General features: G+C 40.4%; 1 protein-coding gene across 2 annotated transcripts in view; it reads left to right on the top strand.

Moving 5' to 3' along the window:
• Positions 1–24,056, top strand: part of LOC122416455 (RUN domain-containing protein 1) — a 580,344-nt gene that overhangs the window by 445,499 nt on the left and 110,789 nt on the right. For both annotated transcript variants that reach the window (XM_043429436.1, XM_043429435.1), the window contains one exon: positions 20,968–21,062. In XM_043429436.1, the coding sequence (XP_043285371.1) occupies positions 20,968–21,062 (95 nt within the window). The remainder of the gene's footprint in view (positions 1–20,967; positions 21,063–24,056) is intronic.

Here is a 24,056-nt window from a genome sequence, read left to right as displayed (position 1 = left end):
AAATGCAACTTTATAATGTTGGAATAGTCAGTCGAGTTGTAACCACTGCAGAGTGATGATTGTACATGATAAACCTGGTAAAGGTTTGGTAAACAGTATAATCAACAATCTCCCCGTGGAACTACATCTACCGGGCTATCAATATTGTGGACCTGGTACGAAATTGATCAAACGTCTTGCTCGTGGTGATCCTGGTATAAACGCGCTGGACGCTGCGTGTAAAGAACACGATATCGCATATTCGAAAAATCGTGAAAACTTGGAAGCACGACATCTGGCGGATAAAATTTTGGCTGAACGAGCCTGGCAACGTGTAACCTCGAAAGACGCAAGTCTTGGTGAAAGAGCAAGTGCTTGGGCCGTGACAAACATTATGAAGGCGAAAAAGAAATTTGCTCTAGGTATGAAACGAGTGACGAAAAAGACCAAAAAAAGTGTTTGCCTAAAAAAGATCATTAGTGCCGCAAAGAAAGCCATGATTCGTAGTGGTGACCCCCGTGAAATCGTCATGTCAGCATTGAAAGATGCGCGTGCAAGTGTTAAAAGTGTTAAAGTACGCACGCCTCGGGTTCTACCTCTACCTCGCCAAATCGGCGTTTTATTGCCCTTCCTCGTACCCATCTTTGCCGGCCTTAGCGCCGTTGGTGCACTGTCTGGTTCTGCAATAGTCAAAGCTGTAAATGCTGCTCAAGCGGCTAAAAAGGAATTGGAGGAAAGCAAACGTCACAACCGAACACTCGAGGCCATCGCTTTGGGTAAAGGTTTACATCTGAAACCATACAAACAGGGTTTGGGTCTTTACCTCGGTACAAAAAACGTATAATCACGCTACCACATCAACCACTCACCGACATCGATCTGCTAAAGTATGCGAGAGCCATGAAAATTCGTAACTTTCATGGGGTTTTCATGCGTGACACTTTGCCTGAAAATGGACCACTCAAACAAGAATCAGCAATAGTGAATTTGGATGAAAATGTGGGCCCTGGGACATACTGGGTTGCATATAAAAAGAATGGTCAACGAGTCACATACTTTGACAGCTTCGGTAATCTCCCACCTCCACCCGAACTCATGAAATACTTCAATGTTGGTAGCGTGAAATACAATTATAAAAAGTATCAGGAATACGATACAATAATATGAGGGCATTTATGCTTGAAATTTTTGTGTGGACAACTAAATCGACGAGACAATTATGCACTATATAAATGAGGACTATGGAGCTGCGTGTTTGGTTCTAAATCTGCGAGCATCATGGATGATAGTTTGACGATCACCATTACTGGATCATCCTCCATACTCGAGGCACAATTTTTTCCACCCATCGAACTATCGCCCGACAAAAATTATACTCTTGGACTCGTCGAGCTGCTCACATTCAATTCGATTCCAAATATCGACATTGGTTGCAATGAATTTCACGTTGGAAATCATGTGGTGATCATTCCAACGGGCAGCTATGAAATTGAAGATATTGAAAAATATTTGAAAACTGAGTTGGTATCTAAAAACATACAAATTCAGCTTAAGCCGAATAATTATACGCTACGCAGTGAAATTGAGTGCAATCAATCGATTGATTTTACTTCCAAAAATTCGATTGGACCTTTGCTGGGTTTTAGGTCGCGTCGATTGGAGCCCAATAAAAGACATGTGTCCGATCTACCCGTGTCCATTCTCAAAGTGAACGCCATTCGAGTCGAGTGTAACATAACCACTGGTGCATACATCAACGGGCGAAAAGTTCATACAATTCACGAATTGTTACCATCTGTACCGGCCGGCTATAAAATCATCGAAGTACCGTCGAGCGTCATTTATCTACCAATCACAACTCGTCGCATTGACAATATACAGCTTCGTATTGTCGATCAAGACGGAGATTTGATCAATTTCCGCGGTGAAGTCTTCACCATAAGACTTCATATAAAATCTCAATGGGCATAATTTACAATCATCGTATTGGCAATATTAATAAGCCAACATGGGATCCCGAAAGCAGTCGTCGATCAACGCTCAAAGAGCTAACACCTCAAAACCTTCTGCTATTGAAGAGTTTGGGTCTCAAAATTCGTGGAGTTCGCGTGTGAGAAATTATCTGCTTTGCTCGTTGTGCATCTGCTGCCTGCAATGGAGGAAGAAATCGTAAACATCCAGACACCCGTCATGTTTGACGAATCCATCATACATTATTAGGTTCATGCTCATCAACCATACGCGTCGTCAACATACAACAACAGTGATGAAATACGTATTTCAATCCAGCATCAAGATTTATCAATTCTACCGAGTAAAAGTTCAATTCACATTTGCGGCAAACTGACAAAGGCGGATGGTGCAGCGTTAGCTGCAACGAGCCTCGTCAACAATGCCATTTGTCATTTATTCGAGGAGGTGCGTTATGAACTTAACGCAGTTGAAATCGATCGTAACAAAAATGTGGGAATCACATCTCTCATCAAAGGATATACATCTCATTCGTCGGCGAGAAGTGCAATGCTTGAGAACACCGGTTGGCTCGATGTTGAGGAGACTAAACAAATTGTAGACGTAGCAGGCAACTTTGACGTATGCATACCACTGAGCATGCTACTGGGATTTGCTGAAAATTATCGAAAAATGGTGGTGAATGCAAAGCACGAATTGATTTTGACTAGATCACGTTCCGATGATAATGCCATAGTTCAACCAGCCGCTGAAGATTATAAAATTACACTACGGAAAATTGAATGACTCGTTCCATACGTCACCGTGGCCGATAAACGGAAAATTCAACTGTTGAAATTCATCGCCAAAGATACCCCAATTCCAATGAGTTTTCGTACGTGGGAATTGTATGAATATCCAATGTTACCGGCGACATCGAACCACGTGTGGTCAGTCAAGACATCAACGCAGCTGGAAAAACCTCGATATGTGATCCTGGCATTCCAAACAGGACGAAAGAATAATAAGAGGCAAAATGCGAGTAATTTTGATCATTGCAACGTTACTGATGTAAAATTATACTTGAATTCACAATGTTATCCTTATGGTAATATGAATTTGAATATAGAACAAAATCAGTATGCAGTACTGTACGATATGTATACAAACTTTCAACCGATGTACTACAATAAGGAGGCCGAACCATGGCTTACAAAAGCGGATTTTCTCAAATTTGCACCTCTCATTGTGATTGACTGCTCGAAGCAGAACGATTCTCTCAAGTCTGGACCTGTTGATGTGCGCCTCGAATTTGAAACAAACACAAATATTCCAGCACAAACATGCGCATACTGCCTCATTCTACACGATCGCATCGTTGAATACAATCCTGTGAGTGGTGGGGTGAGAAAATTGGTATAAAACCGTACCATCAACTTCTTCGGCCAACAGTCATCATGGATTTTGTCATCGATCTACAAGGCTTCAAAGGACCCATCAATGAGTTTATACTCAAAGAAATTTCAATCATTCGTGCGGACGTGAAGAATGCTGAACCTCTCACACTTTTCTTCGCACCACCGTATGCATGGGATTCTCTGCCGACAAAGTATAAAACGACAAACAAATGGCTGGAACGTAATTTTCATGGATTGTCATGGGATTTTGGTGTTATACCATACGATGCAGCAAGAGGAATAATTCAAACTATCTTACGCGGCGCTCATACCATCTTCGTAAAAGGCTGCGAAAAGTCTTTATGGCTGACGAACTTTTTGGATCTGTCAACGAAGATTGTCGATTTGGAGACTTTGGACTGCCCATCGTTGAAAAAACTGCCGAAAAGTCCATCGAAATGCGACCATCACCACCACACCAATGAATCGAAATTTAATTGTGCAACGAAGAATGTAAAATCTTTGCAAAGCTGGTTATACGTATATCATGCATTATGTAATAGAGGGATCTTGGAATAAACAAAACAATTTTTTCATAAATGTGTAATTTTATTTATAAAATATTCCTCCTCCTCCTCCTCCTTCAACATACATTTCATCGGTGATTCAGATATATACATTTTTGCGTTGAGAATATTAGAAATCTCTTCGAGAAAATTCAATAGCGTTCCAATCACCACCGAGATATTTCATGTATAGTTGTCCACAATGAGCCGTTTCCAGAAGTTTCTCGAATACCGCTGGATTCTGATCGAATGCCTTGACAACTCACGGTGGCAGGAATACGGTGAATTCATTCCTGATTTCGGCGACGTATCTTTTTCCCCATTTGGTATTTGCTGTCCACACGTCCGAGACGCGATATTCTTCGTTGATTTGAAGTTCTTTCAGCTTCTTGGCAGGGAGATACTCTGACTTTGCAATGATATTGTTGATGGCGGAGAACTCCATTATGGATATAGTTTTTTGAGATTTTCTTTAAAGAGCAAGTCTTGACTCAACTTTACGAAGACGTGAAGTGATGCTTTTTTCTTCTAGACTCTGCTATTTGTAGTTTTTCCATCTATCCCTACCCCAAAACTGGATCATCCCCTTCCACACGCTTTCAAACAGGTTCAAACGTGATTCATATCAGAATCGATGCAATCTCCTCCGGTGGTCCTTTTTTCTGTACAGGCTCTTTGATTCCGCCGACGTTATGAACACGTGCATTCTAAACTTGTTCAAACACGTTCACAGCATTTCCTACAATTTCGACGTTGCGGAGCCGGACCGTCAATATGATCGTCCATCGATGATACATTCCAATGTTCAACGCAACGACGTAATAATGCAATCTCACTATCGGATTTATAATATTCGGGTAAACGATCCCACAGAATATCTGTATATTCACTAAAACATTGTTTAAAGACGGTAGGAGATATAATTTGGAGCTCCTCCGATGTCATTTCACAGGCATTTTTTATGCGTAGAGTCGTATAGATATTCACAAGTCGTTCCATTATGTGACACTTTTCACAATCTCGACGTTTAGGTCTACAAGAATCAATATGCGTATGTAGCCAGGGTTGATTAAAATGATCGTAGCACAATTGACATGATTGCACTTCACTATCACACTGCAAATACTTGGGTAAACGATTCCATAAAACAGGAATGAATGCACTATAATACTTCAAAAGCAAAGCCTTCGGTAATGATTCAAGTTCATTTGCTGTTAATGCCAATGGATGTTTCGCCGGGTGGATAGCATACATACTTGCACATTTTTCCATCTCGACCTCGACTTCAGTAATGATCCGATTTTGAAAAAAGAAATCTCGTCAAAACTTGTACCACTTCAGGAATACAAAAGATGCAACACAGGACACATAAATTTGTCGAGGGAGGGGCAGGTGCATTTTGAAAAAAGAAATCGCCATCTCAGGAATGTAACACAGGACACATAAATCTGTCATTCAGAGCAAATACTTCCAGTCTGATGCAAACTTTCATTTTTTCTGAGAAAAACAATATAATCCTCTAAGCAAAAATTGGAGGAGGGGCATTTTGAAAAAGAAATCTTGTCGGAACTTGCGCCACAATACAAAATACGTAACACCGGACACATAAATTTGTCATTAGTGTGACATGTAAACATCTTTGGTCACGGAGTCCGATAATTAAGATTATCTTCGGCAAGAGCACTTTAAAAAGAAAATTCCGTTCAATCTGATATACCAGAAACATAAATCAGTCATTGGAGGGTATGGTGTAAAAAAATCTTTTGTCTCTTCAAAGTGCCGCCGCACCCCCGCTGTGCGAGAACCTTCCCCTCCACATGCCGTGCAGCCCCGCAACGGTCCCCGCGCTCCCCCGTCCCCGCTACCCCCTGAGAGCCCCATGGGTTAGAACTGGCATAGCCTTACTACTTGGGTTCCCAAAAAGCATAACATATTAAAGTATGCGGAAAAAAATCGCCAAAATCCAAGGATAGACCTGTGATGAAATATTCCCAGTACAATTGTGACGAAAAATAGGTCTTTTTTCGTGAAAACCAACGTTTTAAGCCGAAAATCATAAATAATTCATAGAAATTTAAACTAAAATCCTATAGTCATTTGAACACAAATAAGGAACTTTGGAGAAAAAAGACGTGATATCAAACCATAAACTTCCCCTAGGAAAAAAACGTTTGGGACAAGTACATTGATGGTCCATCGTTTGCTGATAATTCCATCCATAAAAAAAACTTTGAAAAAAAAACAAGTAAAAAATAAAAAACTGAAAAATCGTGCTTGAAATCTTTTTGGAAACCGATGCCTCATTCTTCTTATTTGATTCGAAGGGCTAAATCAATTAAAAAAAAATCCATCTAATTTACGTGCAGCATTAAAATTTCTTTTATCAATTCGAGGCCAAGTATTTTATTAGTAACTCCAAATTGTGACATTATTAAATTGTTCTAAAAAGCTTTTCAATCCAAAAAAATCACATGAAAGCTAGTCATTTGTTACTCTATGGTGGCAGAGACTTATAAGAAAATCGATTCTTCTCAGACTTTCAGGATCCTCTGGTATTATTCACAAAATTCGACATCGATTGGATCGATAGAAATTATGTTTAAATATTAGTTAAAAGTACTTGTCCACCCCATCACTTTCCATTAAACTCGTTTATTTAAATAAAAATCAGTGCTTTTTTAGAACTGATGGAGCACAAATATTCATGCAGAGGGAATTTAGAGAGTTATCTTCAAGTAATTTTCTTCGTCGCCAGTTCGCGGGTTCGTACATTTTGGGCGCGTGCAATTAGAGCAGCCAGGCGCTCGTTTCACTCGCTCCCGGGGGCGTCGCCACCTTCTGGGCAGCAATTAGCACGGAACCGGGGAAGCACACCGCGCATGTGCGTGGGGCTTCTTCATCGATCTCCATAATTGATTCCTCAGTCTTGATCCGGTCGCTGAAGCGTGCAATCGCGTATAATCTAATAATTTCGGCATCAAATTCGGGTTTTCTCTCCATTTTTCGGTTCAACTCACTACACGGACTCTGCTCATTCAACGGAACATCCTCTCGGACTCATTCTTAACGGTATATCTCTCAAAATCATCGGGTCCTTTCTCACGCGCACGCTTCGGTCGTCCATCTTGTTCGTCTCGCACGTGCTTGACGAACACCGGGTCAACTCGCATTCTTATCATCGGGCTACTCGCCGGGCTCTTTCTCAACCATTATCGGGACTCATTGTACGCTATCATCGAGAGTTGTCTCATGAATAAATCTACTTATAATTTTCTCTATTCTCCGCCGCATTTATTATTTGCCACCTACACCAGACTCCTTGTACAAACAGAAATCGTTTTATGGTTATTTACTGCGCTTGTAAATGGGGAGTGAGGTTAGTTGCTTGGGTTACTTCCTAACTTTAGTATTTAGATTGGCATGGGCTGTACCGAAATATTTCTCAATTGTTGGCTTGGGCTTTGCCGAGGAACTTAACGACTATGGTGGCATGGGCTTTGTCGAGGAGTTATAGAATAGGGTAACTTCTAAGGAGATGTGATTCTTGTGGCAGTGGTAGTCGGGCGCTATGCCAAGAGACACCTGTCACTTTGAATCGGATTTTGTGGCCTGGGCTGTGCCAAGAGGATGCTCTTATTGGCAAGTGATAGTCGGTCACTATGCCGAGAGACACGTGTCAGTGAGATCGGAGGTCGTATTGTGATAGCTGGTCGCTATGCCAGGAGACACCATACTGTGGAGTAGGATGGGCTTTCCTAAGGAGGCGTCATAGCTGGACGCTATGCCAGGAGATACGCAGAGATTAATTCAGGGTGACGGACCTGGATAAATGATAGGCGCCCGGCCACTGCGGTGTCGTCTTGTATATCCTTTGTTTGGTAGTCCGGCGGTTCGCACAGTGCGGGGTTTGCGTTGTTGTGGTGGGGGTTTAGGTCTCGTGGCTCCGGCTGCTCACGCTCATCGGGCTTTCGTTGTGCGTGTGTTTGCCTGTAGCATGTATCGTTACAGTACTTTTAACTCATATTTAAACATAATTTGTATCGATCCAATCGACATCGAATTTTGTGAATAATACCAGAGAATCCTGAAAGTCTGAGAAGAATCGATTTTCTTATAAGTCTCTGCCACCATAGAGTAACAAATGACTAGCTTTCATGTGATTTTTTTGGATTTGAAAGCTTTTTAGAACAATTTAATCTTGTCAAAATTTGGAGTTACTAATAAAATACTTGTCCACCGATTGATATCATAAATTTTAGTGCTGCACGTAATTCAAGTGGTAACTTTCTTCAATTCATTAGAAAATACTTGGCCTCGAATTGATATAATAAATTTTAATGCTGCACGTAAATTAGATGGAAATTTTTTTAATTGATTTAGCCCTTCGAATCAAATAAGAAGAATGAGGCATCGGTTTCCAAAAAGATTTCAAGCACGATTTTACGGTTTTTTATTTTTTACTTGTTATTTGATTCTTTTGACACTTTAAAAAATAGATACAGATTAGTTTTTTTTTTAAATATAATGTTTTTTCAAGATTTTTGAAATTTTTTTCGAATTGTTCTGTATTTTTTTTTATAAACAATATTTTTTACAATTTTTTTTTTTTCAAAGTTTTTTTATGGATGGAATTATCAGAAAACGAGGGACCATCAATGTACTTATCCCAACCTTTTTTTTCCTAGGAGAATTGGTTTTTTCCAGCACAAGCGCTCATTAAAAGTAGTCAATTTTTTCAAACGCAAAATTTTTTATCAATTTCAACTGATAACATGATTTCATCACACTACGTGGTGGGTTTCTTGAAATACGTTTTATTTTTTATGATATCCGATCTATTATGTTAAACACTGATATATCAGTAAGAGATAAGGCTCTAAACTAAAATAGATACGGCAAAAGTTGAAATGGCAAATTTATTCATTTTTCAGTGCTCTGCAATAATATGTAATCGTTAGTTGTATAGCTTTTCATAATTATTTTATTATCATAAAAAAACGTGTTTGTTGTACATTTTTTTTTATTTTATCTTCGAAAAAGTTTTTACTTTACCTGAAAATAAAACAAGATTAGAAAAATTGTCAAATAGAAAATGAGTGTATCCAGGTATGCGTCCTACCCTTGTCTTAAAATACTCATGAATCATTTACCATTAGTTTAGTTTTATGCGTCCATTAATTGTAGTACAAGCGAATAACTGTCAGATGATATTTTTCATTTTATATAAAACTTTATTCAATATATATATTTCCATATTATTTCCTAGAAGCCTTCAATTCATGTATTCTCGTTATTACGATGTCTAGGACTCATGACAAGTAGAATAGAAAACCCTGCCATGCACTTATTAGTTCTTCTACCTTCGTATTTTGGAACGTATTCATTACAATAATAATACTCCTCAAAGAAATGTTTGAGACACAAAGATTATTTGCACCACGAACATGTTATAATAGCTAAATCACTACAAATGTGACATCGTGGTTCCGAATTATCTCCAAAACCAAACGTTACAGGATTAATAAATTCAGGGGGTACTTTTTCTATATAGCCACTTTTGTACCATGCGTATTTAATCATATTAACATAACGTGGGGAAGACAAGTGCCTTACAAAATCTTTCCATATTCGAAAATCAAACACATCTGATGGTTGTATTTGTCCTGTTGTTCCTATTGGAATAATTTCTAATACAATTTTTTTATGAGGAGGAGTTACTTCATTAGCCCTTGGACAGTGTCCACTCCAAGAGTCGATCAAGAGCGCACTGCTGTCACCAACATTCGGAAACTCGATTTCGGTTAGCCATTCTTTGAAATGATCTGTCGAAAAAACGAAATATTTAGTATGATTTGGTTTGCTATATTTAATTTGCCGCCCGAATATATAACTTGAATAATTCTTACCTGATGTTAACTTTCCCGATTTTGATGCCGAAACAAAAACGTTTCTGGGTTTAAACAACGTTTTTTCTACGAGTGGGCCAAAGTCACCACCGATTTTTTCAAATACAAAATATAACGGTGAAAGTAATTTTCCATCGGCCGATATCATTGGTTGAATCGTATGCGAATGGGTTGTTGAAGATATGGATTGAACAACGCATTCAATCTCTTTTGATCCTTGGTTTGCAAGAGTGCGACCGGAATGCATTTCAAATTGGAATCCACTTTGGTCCGAATTGTATACGTTTTCCAGAACAATGTCGTTCATAACAGATTTAACGTAATTTATAAACTCTTCAGCCGTTTTTGCAAGATTTTTTGAGTCTTCTAAAGTTTTCCGGGTAATAAATTTTGTAATTTTTCGAGATGTTATGCGATGTGCTTTTTTGAACTTGTTCATCCAATTTTTTGATGCTTTGAATCGTGCATCGGAATTCATGAAATCTTTATGTGCGGTCAAGGCCCATCGTTGCAAATTAATATCCTGTATGATCTTGCCACATTCAGTTGCTTCAATGAAGCGATTTAAAGTATATTGAGATATTTCATTCAATTTTTCTTTATAAGTCCCACCTTTATTTATTTGATTAGCCCAACGCTTTAATTGTGTTTTAGAAATTACTTTTCTAAAACGGTGTCCCACCGTACGAATATTTAATTTTTTTGTTTTTTTTTCACTTCTCCAATACTCCCCAGATTTTTTCTTGTAATCAAATGAGAGTTCATCTTCATTTTTTGTACAACGAGATCCATCTGCTTCATCGCAAAAAATTGAATCCCATTCCAATTCACTATCTTCTACACTTTCAGGCTCATGGTGTTTGAATTGTTCTTGAAAATGTAGAGTTTCATCTTTTTCAATTTCTATTCCCGTGTATTTGTTTATGCTTTCAATTAAAATCTCTTTAATGGTATTGGCTAATTTCATTTCACTTTCATTTACCGGTGTTTCGGGCAAATTCATGGTCATAAAATAAGTCAACAAAATATCTATCACATTCACTGGATTGATATGCATTTTTAAAAAAGTTCGTAGTATTCAATACGCACTCAACAATGCACACCTATGATCAGAGAACTTTAGTGAACGGGAACCGCTTTAAAATTAACTTAAATGTGACAACAATGAGATTATATAGAGTCTTATCTTTTACAGATATATGGTATTTAACACAATAGATAGGATAACATAGAAAAATAAAATCTATTTTAAGAAACCCACCTCACAGTTTGATGAAAACATGTTATCAGTTGAAATTGATAAAAAAATTTGCGTTTGAAAAAATTGACTCCTTTTAATGAGCGCTTATGTCGGAAAAAACCAATGTAGATTGATATAATCGAATTTCGAATCGGAATAATTAGGTTTAATATGGAGAAGTAAAGAAAAATGTACAAAAAAACACTTTTTTTATGAAAATAAAATGAATATAAAAAGCTATATAATTAACGATTTTATATTATTGCAGAGCACTGAAAAATGAATAAATTTGCCATTTAAACTTTTGCCGTATCTATTTTAGTTACGAAGATGAACAAAGCAACGAAAAACGAAAAAACGACCGATTTTGAAGAATTAATTTCACCCCTTAAATATACGAATGGGCAGCTAATTTTTTGTGAGGGTTTATACTTGGATGTGAACTATAAAATGTAATTTTTTCAACCCAGGTTGTGGGGGTACACTAAGGTGACTTTCCTTGTTAGTTCATATGTTCCAGTTGGAACGAACAAGTGAAATGATTGGTACACATGACGCTTAACAGAAATATTAAAGTTCACAAGGACTTACTGCATACCAGTAATACAAACTTTGATGCCGACGTAAAAAAGCACTAAAAAACTTCCTGAAACAAATTTTCTAAAATTATTGTCACATTGGAGGGGAAAACGTAGAAAACACAACGCATGTTGGATTCAGCAAAATGCAATAATTTCCTATATTTTACGGTAGTGCGCAGACAAAACATTCGATTATATCTAAAAACCAGCATTCCGGAATGAATTTATCAATTCCACAAGGAATGGAAATTCTCAATATATATGTTGCTCCATAGATTTCTCAAACTTTGTGCGTGTCCACTACATTTTGAAGATGAAATGTTGCATATCTGCAGAAACAGAGCTCTGGAAGACTTTTCGAACTAAATTTTCATATTTATCAAGCAACGACCCAAGCGGAAAGTGAATGACTATACACAAAGATATACTTCAAATTCACATGGATAAATGAGCAATAAATTTAACCAAACGCTTCTTCATAAAACTTTCGAATCCCTCTGTCATAACTAGTGCAAGGAAATGTCTAATTAATTAATAAATTTTGGTATGGATCCATTGCAAACAGAAAGTAAAAAAAAAGGACTAGAGAGTACAGTCAAACCGAAGAAGGAAAAAAGACAACTCGTATGAAAATGATGATGAATACAATGAGTAGAATTCGACACTTTTTCTTGATAAATGTTTTTGGGTATTTGTTTTGATTCTCTGATATACAAACATTGCGGCACGATATTTGCTTGAAAAATTATGAGCCATAATTGTTGTTCGAAAAGAAAATTTGGGGTTATTATAGGTTAAACTAACAGATTCTTTCGCAATTGAGAAAAATATAAATCATTTTCATTCACATATAATTTTGACGTATAAATCCACTGCTCATAACTTATTCCACTAAATTTCGAAATAACTTCTAAAATACTGTTTCATAACGTCTTTATTTATGATCGCGCACTTCGTTGGAACGTCAAATTAGCCAATATGTTACTAACCATACATTTGACGTATTTTTATGCAACCATATAACTAACGCTTGTAAAAAAACTCCGAAAGTTCATTATTTATATTATATACACTGTTTTTATGTTTGTCTCGCACTTTGTATCTTGCACTTCGTAAACGTCAAACTCCGTTTCGTTTATAACCACACACAACTGACGATATATATCGTATATACAGATTGTTCAGGAATTAACGAGGTTTCGGTTCCGGCGAGCGCTCGCGGGATCGAGCGCTCGCCCCACCGCGGGCGTCGCTAGCTCGCGGACTCGGGAATTTGGGAAACGCGAGACAATGGGCTTTTCGTGCTTTAGTTCTCATGCTCTCGCGGGGGGTCAGCACGTACTGGACACGCAATTCGGGCGCGATCGACGGGACGTGTGGCGCATGCCACAGCGGGTCTTCATCGATCTCCATATTGATTCATCAGTCTTCGATCCGGTCGTACAGCGTGCTGACGTGCTCCGTGTTCTTCACTCTTTCATTTGGCAACATTTCATATTTCGGGTGCCATTCTAAAAATATTGTGCTCAACGAATTCGGGACATTATCTGCTACAATTTGAAACGTTTTCCGGGACTTATAAACGCGGGATTACGCCTATATTTCGGGATTATCGTTCGGGCAAGCGCGAGCACGTGTCGGCTATCCTTTCGGCCTCGTCGAACGTGTGTTCGACGACGACGACCAGGTCACTTCTCACGTGTTCCTTCTCATCGGGCTAATCTTTCGGGCCTATCATTCATTGTCGGAACATTTGTTTATTGTTATTTTACCATCGACATCAAATAAAGCACCACCTTGTTACACTTTTTACGCCGACCTGCATTGCGTCATTTATTTTCCCACCAACACCAGATCTTCACGCAACACAGATATATATGTGTACACCCGGAATAACTAACCAGCCTAGCTATTTGTAGCTTTAATGGGACGGGGCCGGGTTGAAGTTCCGAACGGTGAGAAATCAGAAGGCTCAAAAGTCCGAAAATCTAGCTGGGACTCGAAATATATAGATATACCGCACTAGCGAGATTTTCGGACTTTTGAGCCTTCTGATTTCTCACCGTTCGGAATTTCAACCCGGCCCCAATGGGACTTCCGTTTCCGGTGACAGCGGGGAAATAGTGGAGAAAAGTAAGGTGCGGGAAATAAAGGGAAAGAGGGCAATGAAACAGCGTGGGGAGAAAAAGTGAGGGTGGAAAAGTGGGGAAGAGTGGTGGTAAGAGTGTCGAGGGCAAAAGGGCGAAAGCGGACGGTGGGGAAATAGGGAAAAAACCAAAGATAAAAAGGGGACTAAAAGATAGAGGTTAGAGTGGTATAGAGTGAAGTAGGTAGAGAGTGAGGTGTGAGAAGTCGGGAGAAAGAGAGCGAGGAAAAGTAGGTCGGCGACGTGCGGAGAACGGCGAAAGTAGGTAAGCAGAGCAGGTAGGTAAGGTAGAAGCGGGATAGGTAAGGTAGGAAAAAAAGGATAAAGAGGGAAATAGAGCAGGAGTGTGGAGATAGTGGAGATCAGGGAAATGAGTGAACAGAGTAAGAAAGGAATGGGGGAAGGGGTAATGAGAGTGAGGAGCATGGAGGGGGAGGGCAAGAGCGAGCAGTGTAGGGAATATTATGGAAGCGATTCTGGCAGGGGACAGAAAGAAGAGGGAAAGGGAGGAGGGTATGGCGAGAGGGGAAGACGGAGGGGAGGCGGAGGCGTTTAAAAGAAGTAAAAAAAGTGGTAAGGTCGCCGGAGAGAGGGGAAGGAGTTTTTGAAGCAGGAGTTAAGGCAAGAGTGTGGGAGAATAGAGAGTAAGGTGGACAGGTGGGCGGAAGAGGTGAGAAAGGAGCATGAGGGGATGAAAAGGCAGTGGGGAGAAGAAAGGGAAATGTTCAAAAAGAAAATTGAGGAGTTGGACCAAAAAGTGGCAATACTGGTGAAGGAAAGAGGGGAGGGGGGAGAGGGAGGGGAGAGGATTGGGAGAAGAGTGTGGGAGGTAGAAAAAGAGTTGGAGAGGAGAGAGAGGGAGGAAAGGAGAAACAACATAGCGGTGAGAGGGGTGAAAATGGCTGAAGGGGTGGAGTGCGAGAGGGAGATAGAGAAGATATGGGAGAGTTTAGGAGTGGAAGGAGGTAGGAAAGAGATGAGAAAAATAGGGAGGGTGGATGAGGGAGGGAGGGGGATGGTGTTAATAAGGCTGGAGGGAAGGGAGAAGAAGATAGAAATAATGAAAGCGAAAGTGAAGCTGAGAGGGGAGAGAGAAAGGATAGAGGATGATCTGACAAAAGAGGACAGGAGAATAAAATGGCTGGTAGAGGGGCAGGAGTACGAAGAGAGGAGGAAAGGAAAAAGGGTGAGGGTAGGATATATGAGGATGTGGGTGGATGGAAAGGTATTGGTGTGGAAAGAGGGAGAGGGGAGGTTCACGGAAAGTGCGGGAAACGAATGAAGGAACGCGACGGGGGGGAGTAGTCAAAAGAAGGGGGGATGAGGCGAGAGAAGGCAAAACGAAAGCGGTATATAAAGTGGGATTTTGGAACGTGGCGGGAGTGATAAATAAGGAGGAGGAGTTTTGGGAGGGTATAAAGCAATGGGATGTGGTGGTTTTGTCGGAAACGTGGGCAACGCAGGAGGGGTGGGGGCGATAAGGGAAGGATGGAAGAGGGGAAGGTGGGCGGTACAGGGAGCGAAGAGAGGGAAGGGAAAGGGAAGGGCGACGGGCGGTATGGCGTTAGGGGTGAAGGAAGAGATCGAGGACGAAGAAGGGGAGACAGAGCTGGGGGAGGAAGGATGGATAGAAAGGAGGGTGAAGTTGGGGACGGAGTGGTGGATGATAGTGGGGGTGTATGTAAACGGGGATATGGAGAGGAAAAAGGAGCTTATGAGCCGGTGGATGGAAAGACCAGAGAGGGAGAAGGTGGTGTGTGGGGGAGATATGAACGTGAGAACTGGAAGGGAAGGCGGAGGTTGTGAAGGATGGGGGTAGAGGAGAGGGAAGCGGTGAGGAGGTCAAGGGATGAGGTTGTGACGAAGGAAGGAAAAGAATGGTGTAAGTTCGTGAATGAGAGGGAATGGAGGATAGTGAATGGAAGCGTTGAGGCGGATAGGGAGGGGGAGTGGACGTTTGTGGGGGGAAGGGGTAAGTCGGTAATTGACTACGTGGTAGTGGGGGAGGAAGTATGGGAAAGAGTAAGGAAATTGGAAGTGGTGAGTAGGGTGGACTCCGACCACATGCCGGTGGTAGTGTGGCTCAAGGGGGGGGGGGTGGAAGAAGAGGGGTGGGTAAGAAGGGAACGGGGAAGAAGAAGGAGGTAAGAGGAGTATGGACAGAGAAGGGAGTGGAGAAGTTTCAAGAGGAATTTGGGAGATGGGAATGGGCTACGGAGGGGGTAGAAGAAGCATAGGAAAAAATGAGGGGGAGGATACAGAGGGCGATGAGGAAGTCGGTGGAAGAGCGAGCGGAGAGGCAGAAGGGGGATGGTGGGATGAGGAATGCAGAAGGGCAAAGGAAGAGGCGAGAAGGGAGCTGGAGAGGTCGAAGAGAGAGGGCAAAGAAGAGGAAAGGTACAGGCGAGAAAAAAGGAAGTTTAGGAGAATATGCGGGAAAGGTGGGAAAGAGAGATAGAAGGGATAAGGACGGAAGGTCAGGTATGGGAGGTAGTCAATAGGGGGAGGAGGAGGAGAAAGGGGTGAATAAAAAGATAAGAAGAGAAGAATGGGATAGGTACTTTAGAGAGGGGCTGGGAGGGGTAACAGAAAGAAGGGTGAGACTAGGGGAAAGAAGAAGGGAAGGAGAGGACGAAGAAGAAATGGAGATAACAATGGAAGAGGTGAAGAAGGCTATAAGGAAGTTAAAGGACAGAAAGGCGATGGAGGAGGATGGAATTCCGAACGAAGTGTGGAAGTATGGAGGGGAGAGGGTGGTGAATACCCTGAAGAGGATGTGTGAGAAGGTGTGGAAAGGGGAAGGGTGGCCGGAAGGTTGGAAGGAAGGGATAGTGGTGCCAGTAGTGAAGAAGGGAAAGAGAAAAAGGGTGGAGGAATACAGGGAGGTGGTGCTAACGCAAACGGCGTATAAGGTGTATGTAGGAATACTGGCAGAAAGATTGAGGAAGGAGGAACCATGGATAACGTATACGTATTGAATTATATGATAAATAGGGAAATAACGGAAAGCAGGGGAAAGGTGGTGTTGATGTTTGTGGATTTGAAGGCGGCCTTTGACTCGGTGGATAGGACGAAGTTGGTGGAGAGTATGAGGAAGAGAGGGGTGAGAGAGGGGCTAATTGAGAAGTGTGAGGAGGTGATGAAGGAGACATATGCGAGGGTGAAGGTGGGTGTGGAGAAAGGGGAGAAGTTTTGGACAGAGAAAGGGGTTAGGCAGGGGTGTCTGCTGAGCGCGCAGCTATTCACGCTGTTGCTGGCGGACATGGATGAGGAGCTGGAAAAAGGGAGGTGGGGAGGGATGAAGCTGGGGGGTGGGGGAAAGGTATACTCGTTGGCGTATGCGGATGATGTGCTGTTGTTAGCAAAGGACGAGGACGAGATGAAGGGGATGATGAGGACGTTAGAGTGGTATATGGAGGTGAAAGGACTGGAGGTGAATACGGGAAAGACGAAGGCGATGAGGTATAGAGTGGGAGGGGGAAGAAAAAGAAAGGTGGTACCACAATGGGGAGGGGAAAGGATAGAAGAGATAGGTAGGTATACGTACTTGGGTTATGTGGTGAGAGCGAATGGAAGTCAGGAGGAGCAGGTGGAGGAGAGGGTTATGAAGGCGGCGAAGATAATGGGGAAGGTATGGGGGATAGGGAAAAATAGGTTTGGTAACGATTGGGGAAGGAGAGTGTGGCTTTTCGATAAGTTGGTGTGGCCAATGGTGTGTTATAGAGTGGAGATTTGGGGGCGGAAGGGCAGGGAGATAGTAGAGAGGCTGCAGGAAAGGTATTTCAGATGGGTGCTGGGGGTGTCGAGAGGGGTGGCGGGTTATATGGTGAGGGAGGAATTGCAAAGGGATAAACTGGAGGTGCGAGCGGGGATGAGAGCATGGAGATACGAGAGGAGATTGGAGACGGGGAAGGGGGGAGAGTTGGGGAGAAGATGTAGGGATGAGATGAAAAGGAGGGCAGGAAGAAGGCGGGAAGCAGGAGGATGGGAGAGTGAAAGGAAGGAGTTTTACTTAAGGATGGGATGGGATTTGGAGGAGGTGGAGAGGAGATGGTAGAGTGGGGGTATGACGGGGGAGGATATAGTGAGGACGGAGAGAGTAAGGCAGGAGGCGAAGAGCCGGGAGAGGATAATTAAGTCAAGGAGTAACAGGGATTATAAATTTGTAAAGTAGAAAGGGATCCCGGGGTACTTAAAAAAGGGATGGAAGGAGGAGAGGTGGGGGAGGGTAGCCAGGTTCAGGCTGGGGGACGAGATGAGAGGGGGAGGTACTGGGAGCAGAGGGAAGGGAGGGAGTGTAGGGTGTGCAAGAGTAGCAGGGAGACATGGGAGCACGGGATGGACGAATGTACGGGATGGGGGGCGGAAAAGGGTTGGCAAAGTATGAGGGAAGAGGTGTTGGGAGGGGAGGGTCAAGGGGAGGAGTGGAGAGGGTAGAAGAGAGGGAGTAAAAAGGTGCAGCGGAAACAGAGGTCGGGCAAGGAGTGCAAAGATGTAAGAGGAGGGAGGAATGTGTGTGGGTGCGAATGCTCTCTCTCTCTCTAGAACTGGAATAGGATGGGTGAGGTGTGTAGGTCAAGTCGAGAATGTAAATAGGCTAAGGAGAAGAAGGTGGACAGAATAAGGAAATATAAAAAGTGCAAAGTATGTAAAAGAAATGTAGAATGTAATGTAAAAATGGAATGTTAAGGAAGTCGAGCTGTAACCCGAAAGGGAAAAATAAAGGCTATACATATATATATATATATATATATTAGGGTGGCCCTTAATATGGGTGAAAAAAAAAATTGATCGCGCCGCCCCCCAAAACGGTTCCAAATGATAAAAAAAAATCTACGCAAAGCCGTAGCTACGTCCGGTAAGAGGAAGACGTGCCTGTAAGCATGAACTTGGATTTAAATATCAATTTTTCTGCATGATTTAGTAATTTTTAAAAATGTTGTATTTCAGTGAAAAATGGTCGTATAGAGGTCTAAAAAAATGCATTTTGAAGCTTCAGGTTTCTATTTTCAAGATCTTATGACGAAAAAAATGCAGAACAACATGTTGTGCGCAATTTTGAGAAAAAGTGCGAGAAAAAAACAGCAAATTTTTATGCTTTTTTATCAATCCTACAAGCGTAGATTTATTTTTTTCAACTAAGCCATGGTATGGACCGGATAGATAGTTTATTAAGCTTCAATTTGCTTTTTTAAAAACTTCGGTAGGACCATTTTTTGCTGAGATGTTGAACTTTGAATTAAGAAGAACTCTTTTGTCTTTGATCGACGATATCTCAGCAACCAATGGTCGCACAGGAAATTCAAGGGCAGTTCTGAAATAAATGTCCTGCAAGATTCCGTTGCGATCTTGGAGGTGAAATTTTCCTTTCATCCTTGTCGTGAATTTAAAAAAATAGGAAAAAATGTATTTTATGGTTTTTTAGAAAGTCAATAGCCAAATTTCAAATAATCATGAAATGACTAATGTTGAGTATGTCATTTACAGCTGAATATACCCCCCAAAACCCTGCCGAAGTTACATTTCGATCTAACCAATTGTTTCTTCGTGGCAACCGATTAAACATTAATCAAATTTAAGGGTCAAGTTTTTTACGTTAAACGAGTCATGATCATGACAAAAATGAAAAATGAAAAATTTCCAAGTTTTTTCTACATTTTTCCCATAAATAAGGTTGAAATATACAAAAAAAAAATTCCGAAAGTTTTTGATGAAAATTGATTGTTTTTCTTAAGGCTTCCAACATTGAGAGCTTCTGAAAAACCATAAATTACCTTTTTTTTCCTATTTTTTTAAATTCACGACAAGGATGGAATAAAAAATGGATCTTCAAGATTGCAATGGAACCTTGTAGGACATTATTCCAATTTTCAGAACTGCCCTTGAATTTCCTGTGCGACCATTGGTTGCTGAGATATCGTCGATCAAAGACAAAAGAGTTTTTCATTCAAAGTTCAACATCTCAGCAAAAAATGGTCCTACTCAAGCTTTAAAAAAAGCAAATTGAAGCCTAATAAACCAGCTATCCGGTCCATACCATGGCTTAGTTGAAAAAAATAAATCTACGCTTGTGGGATTGATAAAAAAGCATAAAAATTTGCTGTTTTTTTCTCGCACTTTTTCTCAAAATTGCGCACAACATGTAGCTCTGCATTTTTTTCGTCATAAGATCTTGAAAATAGAAACCTGAAGCTTCAAAATGCATTTTTTTAGACCTCTATACGACCATTTTTCACTGAAATACGACATTTTTAAAAATTACTAAATCATGCAGAAAAATTGATATTTAAATCCAAGTTCATGCTTACAGGCACGTCTTCCTCTTACCGGACATAGCTACGGCTTTGCGTAGATTTTTTTTTTATCATTTGGAACCGTTTTGGGGGGCGGCGCGATCAATTTTTTTTTTCACCCATATTAAGGGCCACCCTAATATATATATATTTGTAGCTTTAATGTAATTGGTTCAGAAATTTTTTCATTGCTCATTGGTTGCAACAAAAATTCTCTCATCGGGGATTGGTGATCATGGGGGCCAAGGAGCCTATGTTTGTAGCGGTCAGAATACGCGTATACAGATACGTCAAATCATGAATGTGTTAGTAACTTTTGCATAATCTTAAGCCCTTGCAAAGTTTTTTCTCAGAAATTACGACACCGATCATGCTGATTTTGGGCTCATTCGACAAAGAACTTCTTAATTAGCTAAAAGTTAAATTTTCAAAGCCGTACATAACTCATGAGCTTGGCAATTAAAGAAAATCACATGCCAATTTTACCCCCACCATCGCGAATCGTTTTATTCAGAGAAAAGATAGTCTCGGCGAGAGCCTCAGGCCAGCAGACGACAGGGCTGTCAATGTACTTGTCCCGAGATTCTACCGAGTCTCTTGATATGTTTTAATAAAAAATGGTTCCATCAAAATGTTTTAGGGGCAGGTTTACAGATTTCCAGAAGCTGTCTCTAAAACTTCAATTTAAAATTTTATTGCGATTTGTTTTGCCACTAGTCCGTTGCGATTCATTTTTCCATTTGTCCGTTACCATTCGTTTCTCCACTTGTCCGTTTTTAGAGTTGAAGTGAGAGGGAATGCAAGAATTCCAACCTGGAATAAGGACCACCCTAATTTATACATGATGCACATTCAGTCACCCGGTCATACTTTTTGAGCATAAATAAAATGTGATTTTTTTTGTTTCAGTGCGAAGAAATTAGTTATTTGGCTGAAGATGATTTTACAATGTCAGCATATTTTAGAAAATTACTACGCATCTTGGAGCTACGTGGTGAAGACAGGTAATAACTAAATATATTCAGTCAAGTCCATTTAGAGATTAAAAAACCCAATGTTGAACGTAGGAAAAATTTGCCGAAGCGTGCCCCACCCAACTTATATATATTCGATACTGGATTTTTCAAAAACCATTCTTACGGAGTAACTCATGGAGTCAGAAGTTTCATGACAGTCATTTTCAATCTTTCACCTGCTCTCCGTTGGTTTTCGTTACTCGACTTTCTTCTTCAGATTGTGCGATATAATCCACTGAGAAGTGTCATTGCAGTTTGCAATTTCAATTATCATTATTCCTGATTTGAGCATTTCTAGACCTAATTATGTGGAGTAAATGAATTATAGCATTTTCATTCCAGTTAGAGTTGATTGCCCCTTTAACTTGACGCTCCACCCTACGTGATGATGTAGGAGGGGGCGTGACGCTCTATGGGAATAATGGCCGTGTAACGTCTCATTACAGTACATTGTTAAAGAAAAATTTCGATCCCAAAATCGGACCCCCTAATTTTTACAACTACATTTTCATCCCTTACGAAGATCATAATAAAAAAATTGTTATCATAAGAAGCACAATAATCAAATTTTCAATTTTTTGTTCATTTTTTTCATACAAAAATTCTTTACATTGGGCGACCACTTCAACTTCACAAGTAAGGGAAAATCGATCAGTTTCGACTAAAGATACACGGCCCATCTTGACTCGCTCTGCTAACGAAATCTTTCTTCTTAATACTTGGATCAAAACGCTGTAGCGTCTCTATATAATCGTCCGGATAATTACCTAATTCGTTAATCGATGCTTTATTTGTCGGTGAAAATCGCGATTGGTCAGTTAGATCAGCGTTCACCATGCGCATGTGCGGGAATTTTCTGATTTCGCAAAATCGAATATCTAATTAAATTCTATTAAAAAATATAAATGGGAATTTCCACCAAATTGCTTAAAATAATTATGACTTATATTATAATTATATATTGTAACGTAACGCTCTTGCCGACCCGGCCTAAATGCCGCCACACGTCGGTTCGAGCTACCTTAATTTTAAAAGAAGATGGTATGAATGAGACGAGAGACGAGGATTGTGTTGATAAGATAAAAAAATGAATTTATTAAACAATACTTTTGTGCTTTTACAAAAAATGATACGCGCTTTCAATTTTAATTTTTATGTCCGCGATGTTTGACCGAATCAGGCGAGAGAAGACTCGAAAGACTCGGAAAAACGGAGCGTTTTTCTGTATGAAAATTTCGACTGAATTTTCAAATTTGTTTTATTTATTATTTGAACAATAAAGAACGCTTTATGATTTATCGTGCCCCCTGCTTATTCTATTTCCTTTCCTTTCCGCTTTGCATGAGATTTTTCAGACAAAAAATGAAATTCGCAACATTAATGATTGACAACCGATGTCCTAGAATCCTAACCGCTTGAGCCTGAATTTTTACGTTCCTTGGTAATTCAAGAGTGTTGTACGCTTTTGTTTTTACAATTCTTATGATTTTGATCGCTTTGACGCTATACAAACTCTAGTCTTACCGCAGCCTCTTGAATTAATGCTTTTATTCGCTTTTTTATTGGTTTTTATTGGCACAAAGGCCCGGGCGAGCCGGCGGGCAACGCTCTGAACAGCGCCACTTGACGAGAAATCAAACTAAATTATATTTTTCATATTCTAATTATTTTCAAACTTTTTATTTATCAATATGAGCGTAATTAGGCTCAAAATGTCGGGAAAAATGGCCGCTCTCTAGGAAAATTAATGAAAAGGTTAAAGCTTGTAGAAAAATTGTGTAATTTCAAATAAAGCGAGATGCGTGTTTATGGCGCATGCGCGGGGGTAAGCGTTCATGGTCTATAGGATCCCGAACGTGACTTTTCCCGATTTTCCGAATAAAATTAAATTTAACGATCTTAAATAAAACAATGAGGCCAAGTCATACAAATAATTAAATAATGGCAATTTTCATTAAAATTTTATTATTTTAAAGTCACGCTGATCTGGAAATCATTAAAAGCGGAATTCGGCGCATCGGGCAAAATAGCGATCAGCCAATAACAAGGCGCGAATTATAGCAGCGAGCCAATAGAGAAGCCCGTTACAACAGAATGCGCAGAACACGTCCGAAACAGGGAAATTCGGCGTTTGAGAGATTTTAGAGTGGGGAATGGGGTATAAGAGTCGGTTCACGGCTCATTCGGCAGGCAGTTCACCCTACCTCTAGAACCAACTCGGATCTCTTAGAAGAGCTCTCCTAACCTCAAATAGAAAAATACACTCTATTCTAGTACAACCTAAAAATCCTTTCTTCCATTTTTTCCTTTGGATGCCTGGGATATTAGTGAGATTCGGTGACGTATCGATCCCGTAGTCCAGGGTCCACTCCAAATAACCTAATAATTTCCAAATTTTCGTTGCACGGGACATTGGTGAGACTCGGCGACGTATCGATCCCGTGGTCCGTGGGCGAAAATTACATAAGCTCGTGAATGCTCAGGACATTGGCGAGACTCGGTGAGGTATCGAGCCCGTGGTCTGGGGTTCACATCCTAACCTGTCTTGTGTTTTAGAACATTGGCGTCATTCGGCGACGTTTGAGGCCCAAGGTCAAGCACAAACTTTCCACCTATCATTTTTGAGTTTATTGAGAATAGAAGCGGTAAATAAATGATTTTATAATTTATTATTATTAAATTCAAGATTGTTTTGTAATTCATCCGATTTGGTGGGGTCGAACGAACTAATTAGCTTTGGAATTAATTATTAATTGAATAATGCAATAATCCGTTGTCCATTTGGGTCATCCTACGACACTATAGTCAAAATAAACCATCTAGCCGAGTTATAACAAATAAAAACAAATATCAAGCGAATAAAAGTATTAATTCAAGAGAATGCGGTAAGACTAGAGTTTGTATAGCATCAAAGCGGTCAAAACGTAAAAATTGTAAAAAGAAAAAGGTACATTACTCTTAAATTAATAGGAAGCGCAAAAA

The sequence above is a fragment of the Venturia canescens genome, chromosome 9 (genome assembly GCF_019457755.1).
Source record: "Venturia canescens isolate UGA chromosome 9, ASM1945775v1, whole genome shotgun sequence".
NCBI lineage: Eukaryota > Metazoa > Arthropoda > Insecta > Hymenoptera > Ichneumonidae > Venturia > Venturia canescens.
This window is presented reverse-complemented; position numbering and strand designations above follow the sequence as displayed.